This window comes from Scyliorhinus torazame, chromosome 14, assembly GCF_047496885.1.
Source record: "Scyliorhinus torazame isolate Kashiwa2021f chromosome 14, sScyTor2.1, whole genome shotgun sequence".
Taxonomy (NCBI): domain Eukaryota; kingdom Metazoa; phylum Chordata; class Chondrichthyes; order Carcharhiniformes; family Scyliorhinidae; genus Scyliorhinus; species Scyliorhinus torazame.
The window spans coordinates 82,415,277-82,437,288 of record NC_092720.1 but is presented as its reverse complement, the minus strand read 5'-3'; the positions used below and the strand labels follow the sequence as shown (position 1 = coordinate 82,437,288).

General features: G+C 47.8%; 1 protein-coding gene across 3 annotated transcripts in view; it reads right to left on the bottom strand.

Annotated features, from left to right (window-relative positions):
* Positions 1-2,203: 2,203 nt before the first annotated feature.
* Positions 2,204-22,012, bottom strand: part of golim4a (golgi integral membrane protein 4a) — a 215,393-nt gene continuing 195,584 nt past the window's right edge. For all 3 annotated transcript variants that reach the window (XM_072474426.1, XM_072474429.1, XM_072474428.1), the window contains one exon: positions 2,204-5,739. In XM_072474426.1, coding sequence (XP_072330527.1) covers positions 5,581-5,739 — 159 coding nt within the window. In that variant the 3' untranslated portion in view covers positions 2,204-5,580. The remainder of the gene's footprint in view (positions 5,740-22,012) is intronic.

Sequence of the window (22,012 nt, the reverse complement as noted above, 5' to 3'; positions counted from 1 at the left end):
AGCCAGGGCTCAATCCAACTGCCCCTCTGTTCCGAGGTGAACCCCAGAGCCTTATGGGCAATGACTGATTGGAGGGGGCACTGAGGGTCAACCTGGAGGCAACCCAAGGAGTGGCGATGGTGGCCACAAGCTCCCGAGAGTTCCATCCGCCTGGCAACGGCGCGTCTTATAGTCAGCACCCGGAATAGGGCGTCACAGTTGAGCTTGTGCCACCAGCAAGTGCACCAGGGTCCTGCGGTCCCAGAGGATGCCCGGCAGGCGCATCGAAAGCCACGGGACATGGTAAGCAGCAGGCTGCCTCCACCTCTGATGTGCATCATGGGGACACACCTAGACGTAGCATTAGAGCAAGGAAGGCTAACACATGGGGAATCACTGGGGGAGAGAGGCTAGGGGAGGCACGTTGGAGGGAAAGGGTGGAGGGAGGGGTGGGGAGAGTGGGACGGTACCATGGGGAGAGTAGGGCAGTCGGGGATGCTTCAGCAAATCATTCAAATCTGTTGACCTCGACCAATAAGCCGTCCTGGCCCTCTCTTTCGCAATGTGGGTCGAGCACTAATCCCATGCCCCATCCCCCCATCCCCGGACATGGGAGTTTCTGGGCTCCTCCCAGCCCCATGCCCTCCCCCCCAGGCATCCACCAGGTGCAGGTGATGGGTGGGTGAGAGAACTCAGCAGACAGACAGACTGGGGTCAGACTATAGCATTAAATGAGCACCAGCGCTCAGCTCTCTGAGGTTAAACATCACCCTCCTCCCCTCGACCATGACCCATTGACATTGCCGACACAGTTCAACACCCTGGAGTGATGTTACACCCTGGGAGGGTGGGAATTGATGGTGGGGGGGAAGGATGGTGAAGGGAAGAGGGGTGGGGGCAGGAAGGGAGGGGCTTGTGGAGAGGGGTAATGACGAACAAGGCCACTTCCTATGTTAAGCAGGCAAGGTTGAGGGCCTTCCTATCCCTGCGAGCTTGCCGGACCCTCGCCGCTCCCACCTGTCCCCCATCCTCCATCTGGTCCTGAGGGTCCTCCCCAGGCTCATCCTCCAGCCTGACCTGGTCCGGTGCCCTCCTCATCCTGCTCAGAGGTGGCTACATAGGGGAGGCGATGGCGTAGTGGTATTGTCACTGGACTAGCAAACCAGAGACCCGGGGTAATCGTCTGGGGACCCAGGTTCAAATCCCGCCACTGCAGATGGTGAAACTTGAATTCATCAAAAAAATTTGGAGTTAAAGGTCTAATGATGATCATGAAACCATTGTCGATTGTTGTAAAAACCCATCTGGTCTACTAATATCCTGTAGGGAAGGAAATCTATCGGCCTTACCCTGGCTACATGTGATTCCAGACCCACAGCAATGTGGTTGACTCCCAACTGACTCTCAAAAGGGGAATTAGGAATGGGAAATAAATGCTGGCATAGCATATGATGCCCACATCCCATGAACAAATTAAAAAGAAAATTCCCTCCCCTCCACCATGTCGCCCGCTGCTGTGCCAGGTTGTGGAGGGGGCTGTACTGCAGGGCACCACCAGAGCGGTCGAGGCATCGGAACGGCATTTTGAGCAGTCCAATGCACCGCTCGATTACAGACCGGGTGGCCTCATGGGCCTCACTGTGTTGGTCTCTGCATTGGTCACCGTCCTCCGAACTGGCGTCATTAGTCAGGTGCTCAGGAGTATTAATCGGCGCCCGCATAACCACTTAGTGGGGAGGCTGTTACATCACAGGGATCTGTTAGATAGGGGGTTGCTCTTGTTAATTGTACGGAGATTAAGCTTCATTGGTGATTACTGGTTTCTTGTCTCGCTGCGGTGCGATCCTGATTTCGGCAACAGGAGCGGGCTGGTTAGATCGAAAACAGATCGGCTCCCAACGATTTTGGCCTCTCCCACGATTTAACGGCCTTGTCGCTCACTCGCTTAACAGCAAGGCGGCCCTTAAATCGCGTGCACAGTTCAAACTCTTGGCAGCCACAACTGCAATTAAATTCTGAAAGATATAACTCTGACGAATAAATTGTGTGTTCAATGATGAGTGGATGTCATCAATATCAAAAAGGACCAGTTTTTTATCTAATCATCTTCCAAAATACTGTTGCGCAGATGCATTTGTCTAAAATAGTCAGAAAATGTACCGCAGAAAGAAAAATAATTCAAGAGATTATATTTCATTAACAAAAAAGCACATAACACAAAGCATTGGACAATCTCACAGTTTAATGATGGCAAATAATTTTACATTATCACTCAATTTTCTTTAGAAATCATAGTATTTTACTGTATAGTCTTTAATCTTTGTTGATCAGCATTAGTATTTACATAATATACACTTTACACTGAAATAAAGTTCAGTAAACAGGAGCTCTCACATGTATCTGGCTACATGAATATTGCTGACAACAAATTCTGGCAAAAATCTATCCTGAAAAGCAGTTTCCGTAACCACCCCTTCCCCATCAAAAGCAAAACATAAAAAGCAACGTATGAATGGGCATCTATGCTTGTATTTGGTTAGAAATGTTTTCACCTTGTCTCTTGTATCACATTATACACTTTGATTACATTCTAAAATATCCAGGTTATTTATGAATGGACAGAGTATCAAGCTAGTTCTACAGCTATTATTTAAAATGTGTTCAGGCAATGTAAAAATAACATAGCCAATCAACCCAAATGTGAATACCATACAGAAATGTTCAATTCCTGCATGTTACAACAGAACAATAGCTGTCCTATTGTGCCTTTAAAGTAAATTAACATCTCAAAAACAATGTTCTCTTTACTATTCCAAGCAAAATGGTTATCATACATGTCAATATCATTTTACTTCAAAATCGATTGGACTTAAACAGTGTTTGTTTAAAAAAGGGAGATAGAACAAGTCAAAGGAAATATATTAGCTTAACGTCAGTGGTAGGAAAGATAATCGAATACTTACTTGAAAATGGAGCAGAAAAACATCTAAACAATTAAAATATAATAAGGGTAGTCAGCCTGGATTTCCAACGGAATGGCTATGTCGGGCCAACCTGATTAAATTCTTTGGAATAGTAGCAGAAAGAGTAGGTGGAGTTATACAGTAAGTGGAATATGAATGGGTTTCCAAAAGGCCCTTCAATAAGATACCATTGCCTTCTGACTTGCTGATGAAGGCAAGTCAGAAGGCAAGTACCAGAATGGATAGCAAGCTGGTGATAAAAAAACACAGGGGTTAAATGTAGTTGATGAGGCTGGCAAAATGTGGAAAGTGGCACTTCACGAGGATTGGTGCTGGGACCACTAATCGTCAACATTTGGAAAGGGTGCTTTGAACTTGGGAACTGGAGGCCCCATTTAAAAATTGGTGCAAGACATAATTCAAAGGAGGACTGCAGCAAAATACAGGGAGACGGGTAATTTGAAGAATGCCATTGGCAAATGAACTTCAATATAGCTAAATATGAGGTGTTATATTTTGCTAGGGAGATTAATGAAGCTATATGCTCTTTGGAAAATAAGTGCCTAAATGTGGTAGAGGAGCAGAGTGATTTGGGGGTGCAGTTACAAAAATCACTTCGTAGTAATGAAGATTAGCAAGGCCATAAAAAATAAACAAAGAGCTGGAGTTCATTTCTAGCAGAATAGAATCGAAAAGCACAGACGTTATGTTAAACTTGTATACAACCTTGGTTAGACCACATGGATTAGTGTGAACAGTTCATGACTCAATATTATGAAAATAAACTTGAGGCACTGGAGCAGCTACAAAGATGAATTATTAGATTACCACCAGAACTGAGAGTTTATACCACCAATCAGAAAAGATTGAACAGGCTGGGATCTTTACCAAGAGAGAGATTAGAATGTGGAACCTGCTACCACATGATTTAGTTGAGGTGAATTGCATAGATGCATTTAAGGGTGAATTGGATAAACATGCAATGGAAAAACTTGTTGATGGGTTGAATGAAGATGCGAGGAGGCTCATGTGAGCATAAACATGTTATTATGTTGGCTGGACTACCCTTTTTCAGTGTTGTTATACTGTGCACTATGTAACTATTCAGTTGTACTTACAAATTTGATATTGAAAATCAACATTCCTTTGCTTCAAGTTATGCAAATATTAGTTGACTCATATGGACCATACAATGTTGATTAAAAACCCTTTAGAAAAAACTAATCTTTATAGAAATGTTTGTCACCTTGAGATTAAAAGAGCAATGATGACTTATGTATTTCATTTTAAAGCTTTAAATTTTAAAGTACAATTATTAAAATATCAGCACATATGATATGCGCAGATTGGTACATCTCATGGAGTAGATGCTATATGGTTCTTTATATACCCTTTTATTCTCATAACTTACACATTCCCATATGGTCACAAATGCAAGATTACATTTAAATTGCACCAATTTACTTGCTCATGAACAAGAAGAAAGTTAAGGACATTTATAGGGTAACCAAACTGGCAATTGTTTACCTGTTTATTTCTTTATGGGCTTTCTTACTTGTTTGATTGTCGTTTCAATGCAATAAGTTTTAAAACAGATTTAAATACAATATACGTTTCCTTCAGAAAAAAGGACAAAAATAGAAACAGTGATTCATGAAGCACAAATGGATCCTTTCTGTATACAGTCTCCCTGTTACACAGAAAACAATCTTAATATTCTTTGAACAGACTTATTACTCAATAACATAATGGGATAAGAAAGCAAAATACTGCAGATGCTGGAGATCTGAAATAAAAATAAAGTGCTGGAAAAACTCAGCCAGTCTGGCAGCATCTGTGGAGAGAGAAACAGTTAATGTTTCAAGTCCAATATAACTCATCTTCGGAACTCAATATAACATAATGGCACTGGATATGGTAATACTGGAGAAATTACTACTTGCACTACATAAAGAACAGTTCTTTATGAAGTACATTTTGTTCTGAAACGGAAAATAAATGGAACTTTGATATGACAGTTGGCATCACTGTGGAGTAGATCTTGACTTTGTGCGAAAGTATAAAATTGGTAATTCCAGTCAATGGGAATTAAAATCAGATGTAAAATGGCTGCTGACTCACTCATTCATTTTACACTATCGCACATAGTCATGACCTACCCACTGTCCACAACAGCAGTGCTTAATACATGTTCAGTTACGCTTAGAAATTAACATCTAATCATATTGTTGATAAATATCACCTGTTTAGAAATTAGGTTTTGATGAATTTCTGAAACATTCAAGAATTGCTCAAGTTATAATTGATTTTGCATCAAAGTAATTACTTTCATATGATGTACGTATAAAAAAAAACCTCAAACAAATATGAACGGACATTTTAACATTGTAAAAAGGCTTACCGTGAACCTTCTGTAGCTTATTCTTTCACAATGAAATTATTATAAATTATATATAATCAAAAGCAGGTGTTTTTGAAGGGTTTTAATACATTACCTTTAAATATGTCCAAATTTAAGTTAACCGGAAAAATATTGTATTAAATATATTTACGTGAAAGTATCTATAACAGACTGTAGGTTGAGCAACTCAAATTAGGCAATGAAACAAAAATAATAAAACGTCTAGTTTAAAAAATGTCACATTTCTGCCCGTCGATTTGTCTTTGCAGCAGGCACATCTCGTTCTTCTTCATCCTCCTCCTCTTCATAATTTTCGTCCTCTTTCTCCCCTTCCTGGTTTGCATCGTCAGCTACTGCCTCTTCCTGCTCGTTAGCCTCCCCTTCCTTCTCATCAACCTGAAAAATGGTAAAATTACATACTACCATGAATGTCCGTGCATATATAAAACCATTTGCCAGGATGCTTTCAGGAGAAATGCAAGTGAAAGTCTTGGGGAGAATTTCCCGGCCGTTCTCGCCAGCGGGAACTTCCAGTCCCGCCGACAGCGAACCCCCACCGCAGATTTCCCGGCAGCGAGAGGTGGATTCAATGGGAAATCCCATTGATTGCGTCGGAACAGGAGTTCCCGCCACTGGCCAACAGTGGGCCGTCTACTGCCACCTAGAAACATGCCGCGGGGGTGCCCAGAATATGCCCCCCCCCCTTTATGTCTCTCATGGAACAGTCATGCTTAAAATTAACACTAAAAACAACAATATACACACCGTTGAAAACTTTGGTTTCCCAATATGGATGCCTTCCCTATAGACATGAGTGCACAACTTCTATCCATTTACTAGATTTGGTAACATTCAAAGCTTTCTTCCTAATTTCTGGCAAAACCTCTCCCATTCAGGCGCTCTGGATCCTTTGTGCAATAATTAACTAACTCCTAATCGCCTTGGTGTCCACCACATCCATTACCTCTTTATTAAAAAGCATTCTAAGGTACCTTGACATTGGGAAGGAGTGCTGTATATAAATCAGATTGTTGTATGTCAATACCTGGCCTAAACAGAGCATAGTGATATATTTTTGTAAATCTGCCAATCATCCCTCAACTGCAAATCAACAAACATGGACATTTTCAAATGTGCCACTCTTTTCCACACATCTAACACATGACACCAATATAACTGAGTTTATCTGATATACAATTGGTCTACTTCCTAATGATACAAATGACAATAGACCAAAACTCACCGTGTTAGAAAGTGGACCACAGTGCACTAACAATGGGCTTGAGGGTCACATTGGGGGATAAATGGCTGCTCTCTGATCTATGCCAAGCTGTTGTTATGTTTTCACCCCTTAAACGTGCCTTTCAAGCACCTACACTAAATTAGTAGTTTATGAGTGGAAACTCCAAACTTGCACTACTCAGGATCCTAGAGCAGTTGCTCAAGCCCTCACCAGAAATGCATGGAGAAAAACGTACCTGTGCACTGAAGCACCTCAGAGTGCAACATGATCTATGTAGTCAACTTAAATACCACTGCACTATTTGCAATGAGTGCAACATGGGCGAGATTCTCCGACCCCCCCGCCGGGTCGGAGAATCGCCGGGGGCTGGCGTGAATCCCGCCCCCGCCGGTTGCCTAATTCTCCGTCACTGGATATTCGGCGGGGGCGGGAATCGCGCCGCGCCGGTTGGCGCCCCCCCCCCCCCCCCAACGATTCTCCGGCCCGAATAGGCTGAAGTCCTGCCGCTGAAATGCCTGTCCCGCCGGCGTAGATGAAACCACCTACCTTACCGGCGGGACAAGGCGGCGCGGGCGGGCTCCGGGGTCCTGGGGGGGGGGGGGGGGGGGCGCGGGCCGATCTGGCCCGGGGGGGGTGCCCCCACAGTGGCCGTCCGCGATCGGGGCCCACCGATCCGTGGGCGGGCCTGTGCCGTGGGGGCACACTTTCCCTTCCACCTTCGCCACGGTCTCCACCATGGCGGAGGCGGAAGAGACTCCCTCCACTGCGCATGCGCGGGAATGCCATCAGCGGCCACTAACGCTCCCGCGCATGCGCCGCCCGGAGATGTCATTTCCGCGTCAGCTGGCGGGGCACCAAAGGCCTTTTTCGCCAGCTGGCGTGGCGGAAATACGTCCGGCGTGGGCCTAGTCCCTCAAGGTTGGGGCTCAGCCCCCCCAAGATGCGGAGCATTCCGCACCTTTGGGGCAGCGCGATGCCCGACTGATTTACGCCGTTTTTGGCGCCAGTCGGCGGACATCGCGCCGTTTCCGGAGAATTTTGCCCCAGATGCGACGCCACTCCCACGATTCTCCAGTCCCTGGAGAATCGCCGACAAACGGGTGCGCGCGGTCGACGCGGCGCCAGTTGAGTGCCATTGCAAGAGGCCCCTGTGGCGATTCTCCACGTGCAGCTGGCGGTTCCCACCGGCATGGTTCTCTCATGGTTCCACCCGATGGGCACTTGGCATGGCGGCTGGAGACTCAGTCCACGGCCGCCCTGGTGGGGGGCAGGGGGATCATTCACTGGGGGCGGGCCTCCAGGATGGCTAGGCTATCGATCAGCAGCCACCGATCACGGTGGGCGCGTGCGATCTGGAAGGGGGGGGGGGGGGAGGGAGAGCTATCTTCTTGGTGCCAGTCTGCGGTGTGAGTCGGCCATATCGCGCGGGGCGGCCGACACAGGCCGCCGCCGTGCGCATACGCGGACCCCCGACCGGAAGTGCAGGGCCCCGTATCGGCAGTCGGAGCTGCGAGGAGCACTCTGGGGCCCTTCTAGCCACCTGCAAATCGCAGAATCACCCTGGACTGACTCCAGGTCAGTCCAGAGTGATTCGCGTGTGTTTTTACACGGGCATGGAGACAGAGCCCCATTACTGGAGAATCCCACCCGTGGTCTCACCAATGCCCTGTATAACGAAGCATAACATCCCTACTTTTATGCTCCATTCCTCTCTTAATAAAGGATAGCATTTCATTCGCCTTCTTGATTATATGTTGCACATGCATACTAACTTTTTGTAACTCATGCACGAGAACACTTGGATCCCTCTGCAACCTGGAATTCTGGAGTCATTCTCCATTTAAGTAATGCTCTGCTTTTAATTTTTCCTACCAAAGTGAACAATTTCACTTTTTTCCACATTATACTCCATTTGCCAGATTTTTGTCCATTCACTCAGTCTATTTATATCTACTTGCAAATTCCAGAGGCGGAATTCACCGGCTGTTCGCGCCGATGGAATATTCCAGTCTCACCGACGGCGTACCCCGCCTCAGATTTCCTGATGAGGAGGGGTGTATTCAACGGGAAATCCGTTGACCATGGCAGGACCAGAAGATCCCGCAGGCGGGCTGCCGCTGCCGAAAAACACGCGGCAGGTTGCGCAGAAAATCTTGCTCCCTATATTTTCTTCACAACATACTTTCCTCCCAATCTTAGTGTCATCAACACATTTAGTTATCATGCCTTTGCTCCCCTCATCTAGATCATTGATGCAAATTGTAAAAGGTTGAGGCCCCAGCACAGACCCCTGTGGGACTCCACTCGTCACATCCTACCAATCAGACAAAGGCCCATTTAGTGACACACACTCTGTTCTCTGCCAGCCAGTCAATCCAGGCTAATATGTTACCCCCTACAGCATGACCTGTTTAGCAATGCTATTAGGTCGTCAATGCATTTTCTGGAGAAAGAAATCAAGGTAAGGTAGTCGCCATAGTCCCAGAGGACCATAGGCTGATTTCCCCTTTGAGGTGGGAGAGCTGACTGATGGAGGTTTAACCTGAGGATTACCACACCTCAGGTGAGGAGAAAGGTTCAGAAGGCAGGGGCTTCAGGAATAACCTCAGCCGGTACGGGAATTGAACCTGTGCTGCTGGCCTTGCTCTGCATCATGAAACCAATTGAGCTAAACCGGCACAACAGCTGCTGCTCTCTGATTGGCCGGCAGCTCATACTAGGCACAACTTCCAACCTCCCTGACGACCTGATTCCAGGAGAAGGCCCATTATTGGCCTCACCACTGCCTGATTGGTTTGTGGTTTGGTAGGCCCTCCCGCAAAGAGGCAACACAGGCCTCTCACTGGCTCTCCAGTTGGCAGGTGGAAATCCCCTATGCCACGACAATGATCTATCTTTTATCTCTTTGCAGACATTTTGTGTCCTGCTCGCAGCTTGCATTCCCACCCTAGCTTTGTATTTTTGTATTGTCAGCAAACTTAGAATGAGACATTATGTAGATTGTAACTCGTTCAAGTCCCAGCACTGATCCTTGCCCCACTCATCTAGTCATAGTCTACCAACTTGAAAATTCCCCATTTATCCATATTCCCTGCTTCCTGTCCATTCACTAATCCTCTATACATGTTAATATGTCACTTTCAACTCCATGAGCTTTTGTATTGTGTATTAACCTTTTGTATGGCACTTTATTGAAGCAGTATACATCTGACCTTCCAATTTACAGATATGCAATCTAATCAATCTGCTATGTAGTACAGAAAACTATCACACTATATCCATCGAGTTACATTCCGTCCCCTATCTAATTTTGGTGGATGGTTTGTTCAATGCTTGCTGATAGTATTACCAGTAGATCATACTCAACAAAATGTCTGACAAAGCTAAATCACTCCGATGTAGAAGCATTTCATCCTAACCAAGGTCTTTCCTTCGTGAAATAGACTCCTTAATTTATAAACTTCATATCAATACTTATTCAATACTATATTCGAAAGTCAGATGAGCGGGGACTTCCGGTGGCGGCTATGAAGGAGCAGGTCGCACATTTGGTGGCTCCCGCTCGGGTCGGACGTTTGGACCTTTTGCCCCGATTTTCTACCGAACTTGAACTGTAAAGCTGAAGACAGAGGCAATTCTGTACTGAATTCCCACATCGGTGCATGGAGAGAAGGACTAGAAGTGCTCGTAAAGGCAGAAACGGAAAGACAGAGAAGGCTTGGGCTGAAGCTGCAGCAAGAGACAGCGTGGCGGAGGACCGGACCTCTGGTTTGTCAACCCAGCGGTCAACGGAGTAGCTGATGCAAGTTATTCAGGAAGGCTTTGCTAAGCAGAAACGGGACTGCTTCGACCCGATAAGAGAGTCGATTGAGCGGCTGGAGTTTAGTTTGGATGCCCAAGATTGGGCGATCCAGAAGGCGGAGAAGGCGCTGGCTGAGCAGGAGGAACATCAAACTGTGGTGGAGTTGGAGGTGGGAATGCTGAGAGACCAGCAGAAGAAGCTCCTGGAGAAGCTGGAGGACCTAGAGAATAGGTCCCGCCGGCAGAACTTGAGAATCGTTGGGCTCCCGGAGGGGTCCGAAGGAGCGGACACTGGGGCGTACATCGCAGATATGTTTGAGATGCTGCTGGGGGATGGGGCATTCTCCAGACCCTTGGAGGTGGACAGGGCTCACAGAGCACTCGCGAAGAAGCCGCAAACGGGAGACCCCCCCTCCCCAAAGGGCAATGGTGGTGAGATTCCACAGGTACTTGGATAAGGAGTGCATTCTACAGTGGGCCAAGCAGTCACGGAGCTGTAAGTGGGACAATAGTATCCTGCAGGTCTACCAAGGCCTGAGTGCAGAGGTGGCCAGGAGAAGAGCAGGCTTCAACCAGATTAGGTTGATCCTTTATAAGAAAAAGGTGAAGTTCGGACTGTTGTATCCGGCCCATCTCTGGGTCACGTACGAGGAACAGCACTTTTATCTCGAGTCGCCTGAGAACGTGCTGGACCTCATGAAAAGGAAAGGACTGGTGGTGGACTGAGAACTTTTGAACTTTGCTGCAACGTTCATGTTATTTTTCTTTTTGTTTCCCTGTTTTAAAAAAAAAGATTCTCCATTTTTTGTTTTGTATAAGGTGTTTGTAATGCCTTCTGTATTGATTTGGGACCAGTGGCAGAGCGGAGTGAGTTAAGGTTTTCATTTGCACTGTTGGGGGATGGAGGTGTGCTTGTTTAGATTTTGGTGTTTTTTCTATCGGGCAATTGTGTGGGGATTGTTTGATGTTGGAGTATGTCTGTATGAGCAGGGGGGGGGGGGGGGGGGGACAATAGGTGGGAGACTATCCGGCACCAGGGATGGGGGCCACCAAGCTAGTTGGGCGGGCTAGTTCATGGAAGCCCTGTGGGGGGGTGTGCATATGTTTGGTTTATCAAAGGGGTTGGGTTACAGTGTGTTGTTACTAGGGGGGAGGAAAAGTTCTGCTGATGAAGGAGGGACTTGGGCTAAGGGACAAGAGGAGGTTGGGGGCGGAGGCTGCCTGGGGGCGGGCTAGTGGAGGCACGGAGCATGGGCTGGAGACGGGCCCAAAAAAGGGGATGGCTGATCGGCGAGGGGGGGGGGGGTTGCAATGAGCCCCCCAACTAAGCTGATCACCTGGAATGTTCGAGGGTTAAATGGGCCGGTCAAGAGGGCACGTGTGTTCGTGCATCTTAGGGGACTGAAGGTGGACGTGGTAATGTTGCAGGAGACGCACCTTAGAGTAACTGATCAGATTAGATTGAGGAAAGGCTGGGTCAGTCAGGTCTTTCACTCAGGACTGGATTCAAAGACTAGAGGGGTCGCGAACCTGATCAATAAGCGGGTGGTGTTTGAGGGTAGAATAGATTTGGATGTGGGAGGTCGGTTCATTATGGTCAGTGGGAAGCTGGAGGGGGTGCAGGTGGTATCAGTAAATGTGTATGCACCAGATTTGGACGATGTGGAGTTTATAAAGTGGATGCTGGGGAAGATACTGGACCTGAACTCGCACAGGTTGGTCATGGGAGGGGACTTCAACAGTTATTGACCCTGGCCTGGACTGGTCAAGCTTGAAAATGGGCAGGGTGCCAGTAATGGCAAAGGAACTAAAAGGGTTCATGGAGCAGATGGGGGGGGGGGGGGATCCATGGAGATTTGGGCAGCCGAGGGTGAAGGAGTTCTCCTTCTACTCACACGAGCATAAAGTGTACTCCCAGATCGATTTCTTCATTTTGAGCAGGACCTTACTGGCATGGGTGGTGGACACGTTGAACTCACCGATCACAATCTCAGACCATGCTCAGCACTGGGTTGACCTGCAGGTTAGTAAAGACAGTAACCAGCGCCCGCACTGGAGGTTAGATGTGGGACTTTTGGCTGACGATGAGGTGTGCGGGCGGCTGAGGAAATGTATTCAGAACTATCTGCAGGTCAATGACACGGGGGAATTTTCAGCAGTGATGGTCTGGGAAGCACTGAAGGTGGTGGGCAGATGGGAGCTGATCTTGATAAGGGCCCATAGGGAGAAGGTAGAAAGGGCAGAGACGGACCGACTGGTTAATGAGATACTACAGGTCGATAGGAGGTATGCGGAAACCCCAGAGGCAGGGCTTTTAAGGGAACGGCGGAGGCTACAGGCGGAGTTCAGCTTGTTAACCACAGGGAGGGCGGTGGAGCAGCTGAGAAAGGCGAGGGGGGCGATCTATGAGTATGGAGAGGCCAGCAGAATGCTTGCACAGCAGCTTAGAAAGAGGGAGGCAGCCAGGGAGATAGGGAAAGTAAATGGCGGAAATGGGAACCTGGTTGGAGATTCAGCAGGGGTGAATAAGGCGTTTAGGGATTTCTACAGTAGGCCGGAGGGGATGAGGCACTTCTTGCGGGGGGGGGGGGGGGGGTGCTGAATTTCCCATATGTGGATGGGGAGCTGGTAGAAGGGCTGGGGGCCCCGATCGGGTTGGAAGAGATAGTGGAGGGTCTGAAGGCCATGCAGGCGGGTAAAGCCCGGGGGCCGGACGGGTACCCAGTGGAGTTTTATAAAAAGATCTCTGGGATATTGGGGCCGCTGTTGATAAGGATGTTCAATGAGGCAAGGGGAAGAGGGGTGCTGCCCCCGACGATGTCACAGGCCACGATTTCGCTGATTCTTAAGCGGGACAAGAACCCGGGGCTATGTGGGTCCTAGAGGCCGATATCCCTGTTGAAAGTGGATGCCAAACTGCTGGCCAAAATTTTGTCCTCCAGGATTGAGGATTGTGTTCCGGACGTTATTGGGGAGGACCAGACGGGGTTTGTTAAGGGTAGGCAGTTGGTGGCCAATGTAAGAAAGTTGTTAAACATGATGCCCCCGGAAGGTAGGGAGGTGGAGGTGGTGATCGCAATGAATGCGGAAAAGGCTTTTGATCGGCTAGAATGGGAATATCTGTGGGAGGTACTGGGGCGGTTCGGATTTGGGCAAGGCTTTATTGACTGGGTCAGGTTGCTGTATCAGGCTCCTGTGGCAAGTGTACGGATGAATAGGACAACATTGGACTATTTTAGACTGCACTGGGGGACGAGACAGAAATGTCCCCTCTCCCCACTGTTCGCGCTAGCTATAGAGCCGTTGGCAAATGCCCTGAGAGCCTCAAGGGGCTGGTCCGGGGGGGGCGGCGCTGGAGCACAGAGTCTCGCTTTATGCAGACGACCTCCTTCTGTATGTATTGGACCCATTAGAGGGGATGGAAGAAATCATGAAGATTCTAGGGGAATTTGACCGGTTTTCGGGGTACAAGCTAAATATGGGGAAAAGTAAGATGTTTGCTGTCCAGGCGAGGAGACAGGAGAGGCGATTTGGGGAGCTGCTGTTTAGATGAGTAGGGGGAAGCTTTAGGTATCTAGGCATTCAAGTGGCATGGGAATGGGACCGGCTGCATAACTTAAATCTGGCCCGGCTAGTAGACCAAATGAAGGACGATTTTCGGAGATGGGACGCGCTCCCGTTGTCATTAGTTGTGAGGGTACAGACGGTGACGATGACGGTCCTCCCGAGATTCCTGTTCGTGTTTCAATGTCTCCCCATCTTTATTCCGCGCTCCTTTTTTAAACGGGTCAACAAAGTGATCTCTGTTTGGACGGGCAAGACCCCACGGGTAAAGAAGGTAATGCTTGAGCGGAGTCGGGGAGAGGGCGGGCTGGCGCTGCCAAATTTTAGTAACTATTACTGGGCGGCGAATATAGCCATGATCAGGAAGTGAGTGGTGGTGGTGGGGGGGGGGGGGGGGGGGGGGGGGGGTGTTAACTGCACCTCTGCCGTTCCTGCTGGCACGGTACTCCACCAGCCCCATGGTGGTGGCGATACCGAGAGTCTGGGGGCAATGCAGGAGACATGTGGGAGCAGAGGTCTGTAATAATCACTGGTTTGCCCCGGCAAGTATGGATGGGGGGTTCCGGACATGGCAGAAAGCAGGGATTGAGAGGATGGGGGATATATTTGTAGAGGGGAGCTTTCAGAGTATGAGGGCGCTGGAGGAGAAATTTGGGTTGGCGAGGGGAAACAAATTCAGATATCTGCAGGTGCGTGACTTCCTCCGTAAACAGGTGTCAACCTTCCCGTTCCTACCGCTAAGGGGGATTAAGGACAGGGTAGTTTCCAGAGGGTGGGTAGGACATTTACAAGAAACTTATGGGGTCAGAGGAGACGCAGACCGCGGAGCTGTAGCGCATGTGGGAGGAGGAGCTGAGAGAAGTGAGAGGATGGTCTATGGGCGGAGGCGTTGAGTAGAGTCAATGCGTCCGCAACATGTGTCAGGCTCAGCTTGATACAATTTAAGGTCGTTCACCGGGCTCACATGATAGTGGCCTGGATGAGCAGATTCTGGAAGACAGGTGTGCAAAATGTGCGGGAGGACCAGCGAACCATGTCCACATGTTCTGGGCAAGTCCGAAGCTTGGGGGAATTTGGCAGGGGTTTGCAGATGTCATGTCCACGGTGATAAAAACAAGGGTGGCGCTGAGTCCAGAGGTGGCGATTTTCGGGGTGTCGGAAGGCCCGGTAATCCAGGAGGAGAAAGAGGCCGACGTTCTGGCCTTTGCTTCCCTGGTAGCCCGGAGACGGATACTATTAGCTTGGAGGGACTCAAAACCCCCGAAGTCGGAGACCTGGCTAGCGGACATGGCTAGCTTTCTCTGTTTGGAGAAAATCAAGTTCGCCTTGTGAGGGTCACTGTTAGGGTTCGCGGAGGTGGCAACCATTCGTCGACTTCTTTGCGGAAAATTAATCGTCAGCAGAAAGGGTGGGGGGAGGTAATTTAGCTTAGAGTAGGGGGTTAATAAACATCGGCATCTTTGGGGGCCGAGCCCCAATCTTAAGGGGCTAAGCCGGCGCCGGACGAATTTCCACCCCGCCAGCTGGCGGAAAAGGCCTTTGGTGCCCCGCCAGCTGGCGGGGAAATTACATCTCCGGGCGGCGTATGCGCGGGAGCGTCAGCGGCCACTGACGGCATTCCCGCGCATGCGCAGAGGAGGGAGTCTCTTCCGCCTCCACCATGGTGGAGACGGTGGCGAAGGCGGAAGGGAAAGAGTGCCCCCACGGCACAGGCCCGCCCGCGGATCGGTCGGCCCCGATCGCGAGCCAGGCCACCGTGGGGGCACCCCCCGGGGCCAGATCGCCCCGCGCCCCCCCAGGACCCCGGAGCCTGCCCGCGCCGCCTTGTCCCGCCAGTAAGGTAGGTGGTTTAATCTATGCCGGCGGGACAGGCATTTTAGCGGCGGGACTACGGCCCATCCGGGCCGGAGAATCGCGGGGGGTGGCCCGCCAACCAGCGCGGCGCGATTCCCGCCCCCGCCGAATATCCGGTGCCGGAGAATTCGGCAACCGGCAGGGGCGGGATTCACGCCAGCCCCCGGCGATTCTCCGACCTGGCGGGGGGTCGGAGAATCTCGCCCCACATATTCACATATAATAACTTTAATCTCATTTGAAAGGAATGCATTGATTGTAAAATATTTGAGGATACCCTACAGATGTAATAAGATGTTATATAGTTTCCTTTTGTTACGATACCCTGGGCTAGGGCACGGTCAATTGTAGCCCCCCTTGACCCAGAGTCACAACATAAATGAATTAACAAATAAATCTCAGAACAAAATATCTGAAGTTTTTGGTGCTTGACTGCCCAATATTTACAATCACCAAGTTTGTAAGTTTAAATACAACGTCTTTTTTATTAATAGAAAGAACTATAAAGCAATATGGGCAGCACGATAGCACAGTTGCTAGCACTGTGGCTTCACAGCGCCAGGGTCCCAAGATCGATTCCTGGCTGGGTCACTGTCTGTGGGGAGTTTGCACGTTCTCCCCGTGTCTGCGTGGGTTTCCTCCGGGTGCTCCTGTTTCCTCCCACAGGTCCCGAAAGACGTGCTGTTAAGTAATTTGGACATTCTGAATTCTCCCTCTGTGTACCTGAACAGGTGCCGGAAGGTGGCGACTAGGGACTTTTCACAGTAACTTCATTGCAGTGTTAATGTAAGCCTACTTGTGACAATGATAGATTATTATTATTTACAGCAAATACAACTGGGTAACTATTATCTAATTCCTAATCCCCCACTTTAACGTGCCCCCACCCTCTACACACATACACACACACAAGACAGACAAACACAGAGGGGAGGAGAGGCGTGTAAAAATGATAATGATAAGAGTCATTGTTTCAGATGGTTGTTTCTAGCATATCTTGCTTCAATCCAAGCTTTCAGTTCGAGCTTTCCACTGTTGATTGATTCATTTAGATTCTTTTAAATTCAAATACATCAACTCACAGACTTTCTGGAGAGAGAGAGTGGGAAGGAGAGTGAGTGAGAGAGAGAGAGTAAGAAGGAGCATGTCCTTGGCTGTGTGTGTCTAGGTCTCAATTCTAATTTCCTTACGTCTCTGGAAATCATCCCATTCAGGCAGAGTCTAATCACCACCTGTTACCAGACAGAGTACAGCCTTTTGGACATATTCATTAGCCATCAGCCAATCAATCGAACCAAGTGCCATCTCATCTCTCGGGTTTCACAGAGTCTGAGTTCTCCTGTCGAAAGCTCGCAGCACCATGTTGTAACTTTATGAATTCCTCATTCTCTCTGCTGCTTGACTTAAAGATACATGTCCATTAAGCATCCATGGATTACAATGGTAACAGCAAAACTAATAAGAGAATCATCAGGAAGGGCCTTTACACTTCATTTACAGTTGTGTTGATTGGTAGTTTTGAGGTTAATCAGCTGCGTTGTCTTTAGACCTTATCAATCATGGAGTAAGTATACTTCTTGTTTTTGTAGAATACTGTTCCTGGAAGAGAAGTAGATCTGTGTCCAAAAGTTAGTACTTTGATAGAGTAATGTATTTCTCTTCTCCAGAGGTCAAGTTGAGGGGTTGTGCCAGCAGCTTATGCTACTGGCACCCAAATGAGTGAAAGTTATGTGTGGTCCCCAAAGAGGAGAAAGCAGCATTTGCTGACCTCAAAGTCATGGAAGAAGTAAAGCTCGCCAGGTGCACGCCTATTCTATAGTCATAAAAGTCAAAAACCTAACTTCCCATTGGTGGGGAACTTAATTTGACAGGGGAAAACTTAATTTCGGCAAGGTAACCTTTTAATTAACAGACATGACAGGCTAATTCATGCAAAAGGACTTCCTTTTCATTGGAAAGCTTGACTTCCTTTAAAACCTTGAGAAGGGAATTCCGGCAGTTCAATGCAACGTCGGAAAACTAATTTTTGCCCTCACATCAAATAAAGTTCCCCAGCCCTCAAAGCTTTCTTCAGCTGCTTGTGGGATTGAAAGATTCTGCCACTTGTTACAACAGCTTAGTCGTGACTCTATGACGCTACATCCAGCACAACTTCTCACTGGCTGCACACAATTGTGAAATCAACCTTTATATTCCTTACTGTTCCAGTGGGAAGTTCACATGAAAGTTGAGCTTCAGGGTAGTTTGTTTTGCACCAAGTTACTTTATAATAATTAATGCCAAAAAATCAAGACTATTTTATTCTTTTCGGATTGTAGTTTCAACACTTTGAGCTTTTCTGTATATATGGTGCCATGCTGAAACATGGAAAATGGCATTGCATGCTTGCTAAAAGCCATCACACGCTGACTCTTCGGGTTTCTGTGAAGATCTGGAGGGTAGATAGAGAAAAGGGACCATGCTCATTGACTGGTGGTGGGCTGATCCTGCTGGAACCTTTGGAATCATCCTACTTTGAGTAGCTTCAAGAAGCTCTAGGCCCAGATTTGGCCCAAGGTAGCATCTACTTTTGTCACACCTTATGCCAATCAACACTCAGTGGAGCATAATATGGCATTGGAGCTGCCACAGGGATGTGTTCCCCACTGAATTTTCAGATGGGTTGACGATCCCCTGCCATCCTGAAAATTCAGGCCAATTTTTCGGTTTCCTTCAGCAGAGTTGGGAGAGGCCCAGGATTCAAAATCTCAGGTGGCTCTGGAGGCACTCTTGCTTTCCAGTGCTCAAGAGAGGTTCATGAGATTGTCTGCTGCCCATCATTCCAGGTCTTCCACCTCTTCCTTTTGTTGTGCATTGTTGTGGCCTGCAAAGAGAGAGGTAGAGAGTAAGTGATCGTCTCCTATAAAAATAAAGTGTACATATGTGGGGCTTCTGATTGTTGCGCAGATGTCACACAAGACAAAAAGCAAGATGGAGTCAGGATGGGTAAGTGTACGAGGAGTGTGAAGTGAGGATGGAACCATGATTAAAAACTGGTGCCCCTAGAAAGACTAGAGGAGAAAAACAGCTAGTAGCCATTGTGAAAGGAGAAAGGAAGAATTGAGTGTGAACTGACACGAGAGGTTTTGCGAAGGATGTGCTTGAAAGGAACGAATATTGAGAGAGGGTGTAGAGAGACATGGAGAAAATAAGAGCTGTACTTACCCATGCTACTTTTGAAGTAATTGAAGCATCTTCGTCGCGGTGCTGATAATCCTGGAACTGCTAAATTTCTGAAATGTCTGTCCTTACCTGGGACTCTGCTGTATTACGTTTCTTCTCCCATTGGAAAGAAGGAACTGTTCTTCCTTTTCCCTGACTTCTCCCAGCAGGAACTCGAGAGGGAGGCTTTAGAAAATTGTTCCTCAAAGCAGCTTCTTCCCCACTCAACTCAACAGTCAAAAGGCAATGCAAAGTGATGGATAACTGCTTCACATAAACCCCTGATTGATCAGCCTGAAATTGTATTCTCAAACCTGGTCAGTTTGCCACATGTTAACAAACTGGGTGAGACATCTGTTTGTGCAATTGTAGTGAGGCCCAGGGGTTAAATTACCCATAGGCTTGTTTCCTTAAATCAATGAAACTCACTTTATCCACCATCTGGAGATAAAATTGGAGCCAGGTCTCTACCTGCCCACATTGGAATTTACACCTACAGTCTCTGGCCTCCCCACAACGTGTTTTTCAGTGGCAAGAGGCGGCTCACCATTGACCGCACGTTCTGGTCCTGCCACTGTCAATAGGATTCCTCATTGAATCCACCCCACATTTACGGGAAACCCACGGCTGGGGTGCACTGATGGTGGGACTCGAAGATCCCACTGGCATGAACAGATGGAAGATCTCATCCAGAAAATCATAGAAAATTTAGGACCCACAAGGTTGTCCATTGTGTCTCAGATTCTCAGCCTAACCCAATCTTCTTGCACTAGGGCCAAAGCCCTGGAGGTCATGTCTCTTCTGGGAAGAGATTCTTCCCATCCCACTCTTTGATGTTCAAGAACCCAAAGGGTTGAGTCATCCACATCTTAAATAGAGTGACGAATAATCTTGTTTGAATACAATGGGGAACCCTTTCCTAATCTTTCTTCCCTTGTGTCTGACACAAAACCAAATAAATTGAAAAATAAATGTGTTCCTTCAAGGGATGAGGGCATCACTGGCTAGGCCAACATGATCTATGATCTATATTGCCCATCCCTAATTGCCCTGGAGAAAGCAGTGGTGAACTGCATTCTGAACTGTTGCAGTTATGTAGTGTAGGTACACCCACAGTGCTGTTGTGAAGGGAATTCCAAGATTTTTCTCCAGTGACAGCGAAGGAACAGCAATTTGGTTTCAGATTGGAATGGTATGTGTCTCGGACAGAAATGCGTAGGTGATGGTGGTGTTCCTATGCATCTGCTGCCCTTGTCCTTCTAAGTGGGAGGTGTTGTTGAAGGAGCCTTGGTGAGTTACTGCAGTGCCATCTTGTAAATGGTGCATACTGCTGCCACTGTGCTCAGTAATGGAGGAAGTGGATGTTGAATGTTATGGTAGGGGTGCCAATCAAGCGGGCTGCTTTGTCCTGGACGGTGCTGAGCTTTTTGAGTGTTGTTGGAGCTGCAGTATTCCAGGCAAGTGGAGAGTATTCCGTCACATGCCTGACTTGTGCCTTCTAGATGGTGGACAGGCTTTGGGGAGTCAGGAGGTGAATTAATCTCTGCAGAACTCCCAGCCTCTGACCTGCTCTTGTCGCCACAATGCATTACTTCAAGTATAAATTACTGAATGTTCGCGCATTGCAAGCCCAGAGACCCTTGAATAATAAGCTCCGTCCAATTTTCTGACCACTGAGATAGATGAGGGGTTAGTGAGCAGTTCTTAAATGAATGGCATCCAAATTTCAAAGGAACCAGTGATGACAGCCTTTAGAAACATCTCAGCAGTGAAAAATGACTGACACACAAATCAATGCTAGAGTGTACCAAGCGAATGGAACTAGAAATCATAGAATCAATACAGTTCAGATGAAGGCCATTCAACCCATTGAGTCAGCACCAACCCTCTGAAACAGCACCCTACCTAGGCCCAAGCCCCCACCATATCCCCCTTAACCCAATAACCCCACTGAACCTTTTGGACACTAAGGGGCAATTTAGTATGGCCAATCCACCTAACCTAACCTGCCATCTTTGGACTGTGGGAGGAAACCGGAGCAGAAACCCACGCAGACATGGGGAAAACATTAAAAACTCCACACAGGTAGACTCCCAAGGATGGAATTGAGCTCGGGCCCTTGCGCTGTGAAGCAACAGTGCCGCCATGCTGCCATCACGAGACATTTTCCTTCACCAGTTTTAAAGTAACATTGAAAAGCTGAATTAAAAAAGGCACAGATAGGAGTAAGAAATTATCTTGGTAGTTAGTGTTTTACGAGGATGAAATATAAGAAGTTTCTTTGCATTGAAATGAATGCAGGATGAAATTAAGTTCAGTTTGTGTGGGTTTCGCCCCCACACCCAAAAGATGAGCAGGGTAGGTGGATTGGCCATGTTAAATTGCCCCTTAATTGGAAAATTTATTTTTTTTAAACTGAAGGTAGCAAAGAAATGTATTTAAAATTGAAACATTGGCCTTCAGTAAGAAAATTGCTTCATTATTACTTAATAAGGGGCTTTTTAAAAATAAATTTTCCAATTAAGGGGCAATTTAGCATGGCCAATCCACCTACCCTGCTCATCTTTTGGGTGTTGGGGCGAAACCCACACAAACATGGGGAGAATGTGCAAACTTCACACGGACAGTGACCCAGAGCCGGGATCGAACCTGGGACCTCGGCGCCGTAAGGCAGCAGTGCTAATCGCTGTGCCACCATGCTGCCCAATAAGGGGCTTCTTGGGGCGGCATGGTAGCTCAGCGGTTAGCACTGCTGCCTCACGGCACCGAGGACCCGGATTCGATCCCGGCCACTATCCTCTTGAGTTTGCACATTCTCACCATGTCTGCGTGGGTCTCACCCCATAACCCAAAGATGTGCAGGGTTGGTGAATTGGCCAAGCTAAATCGCTCCTTAATTGGGAAAGAAATAACGAGCTTCTTACAAAATTAAATTATTGGATTTGCCATGCTAAAATTTTACCTAACAGTCTTTCAAGGGAAACTGGATGGATTTTTGCATCGGCC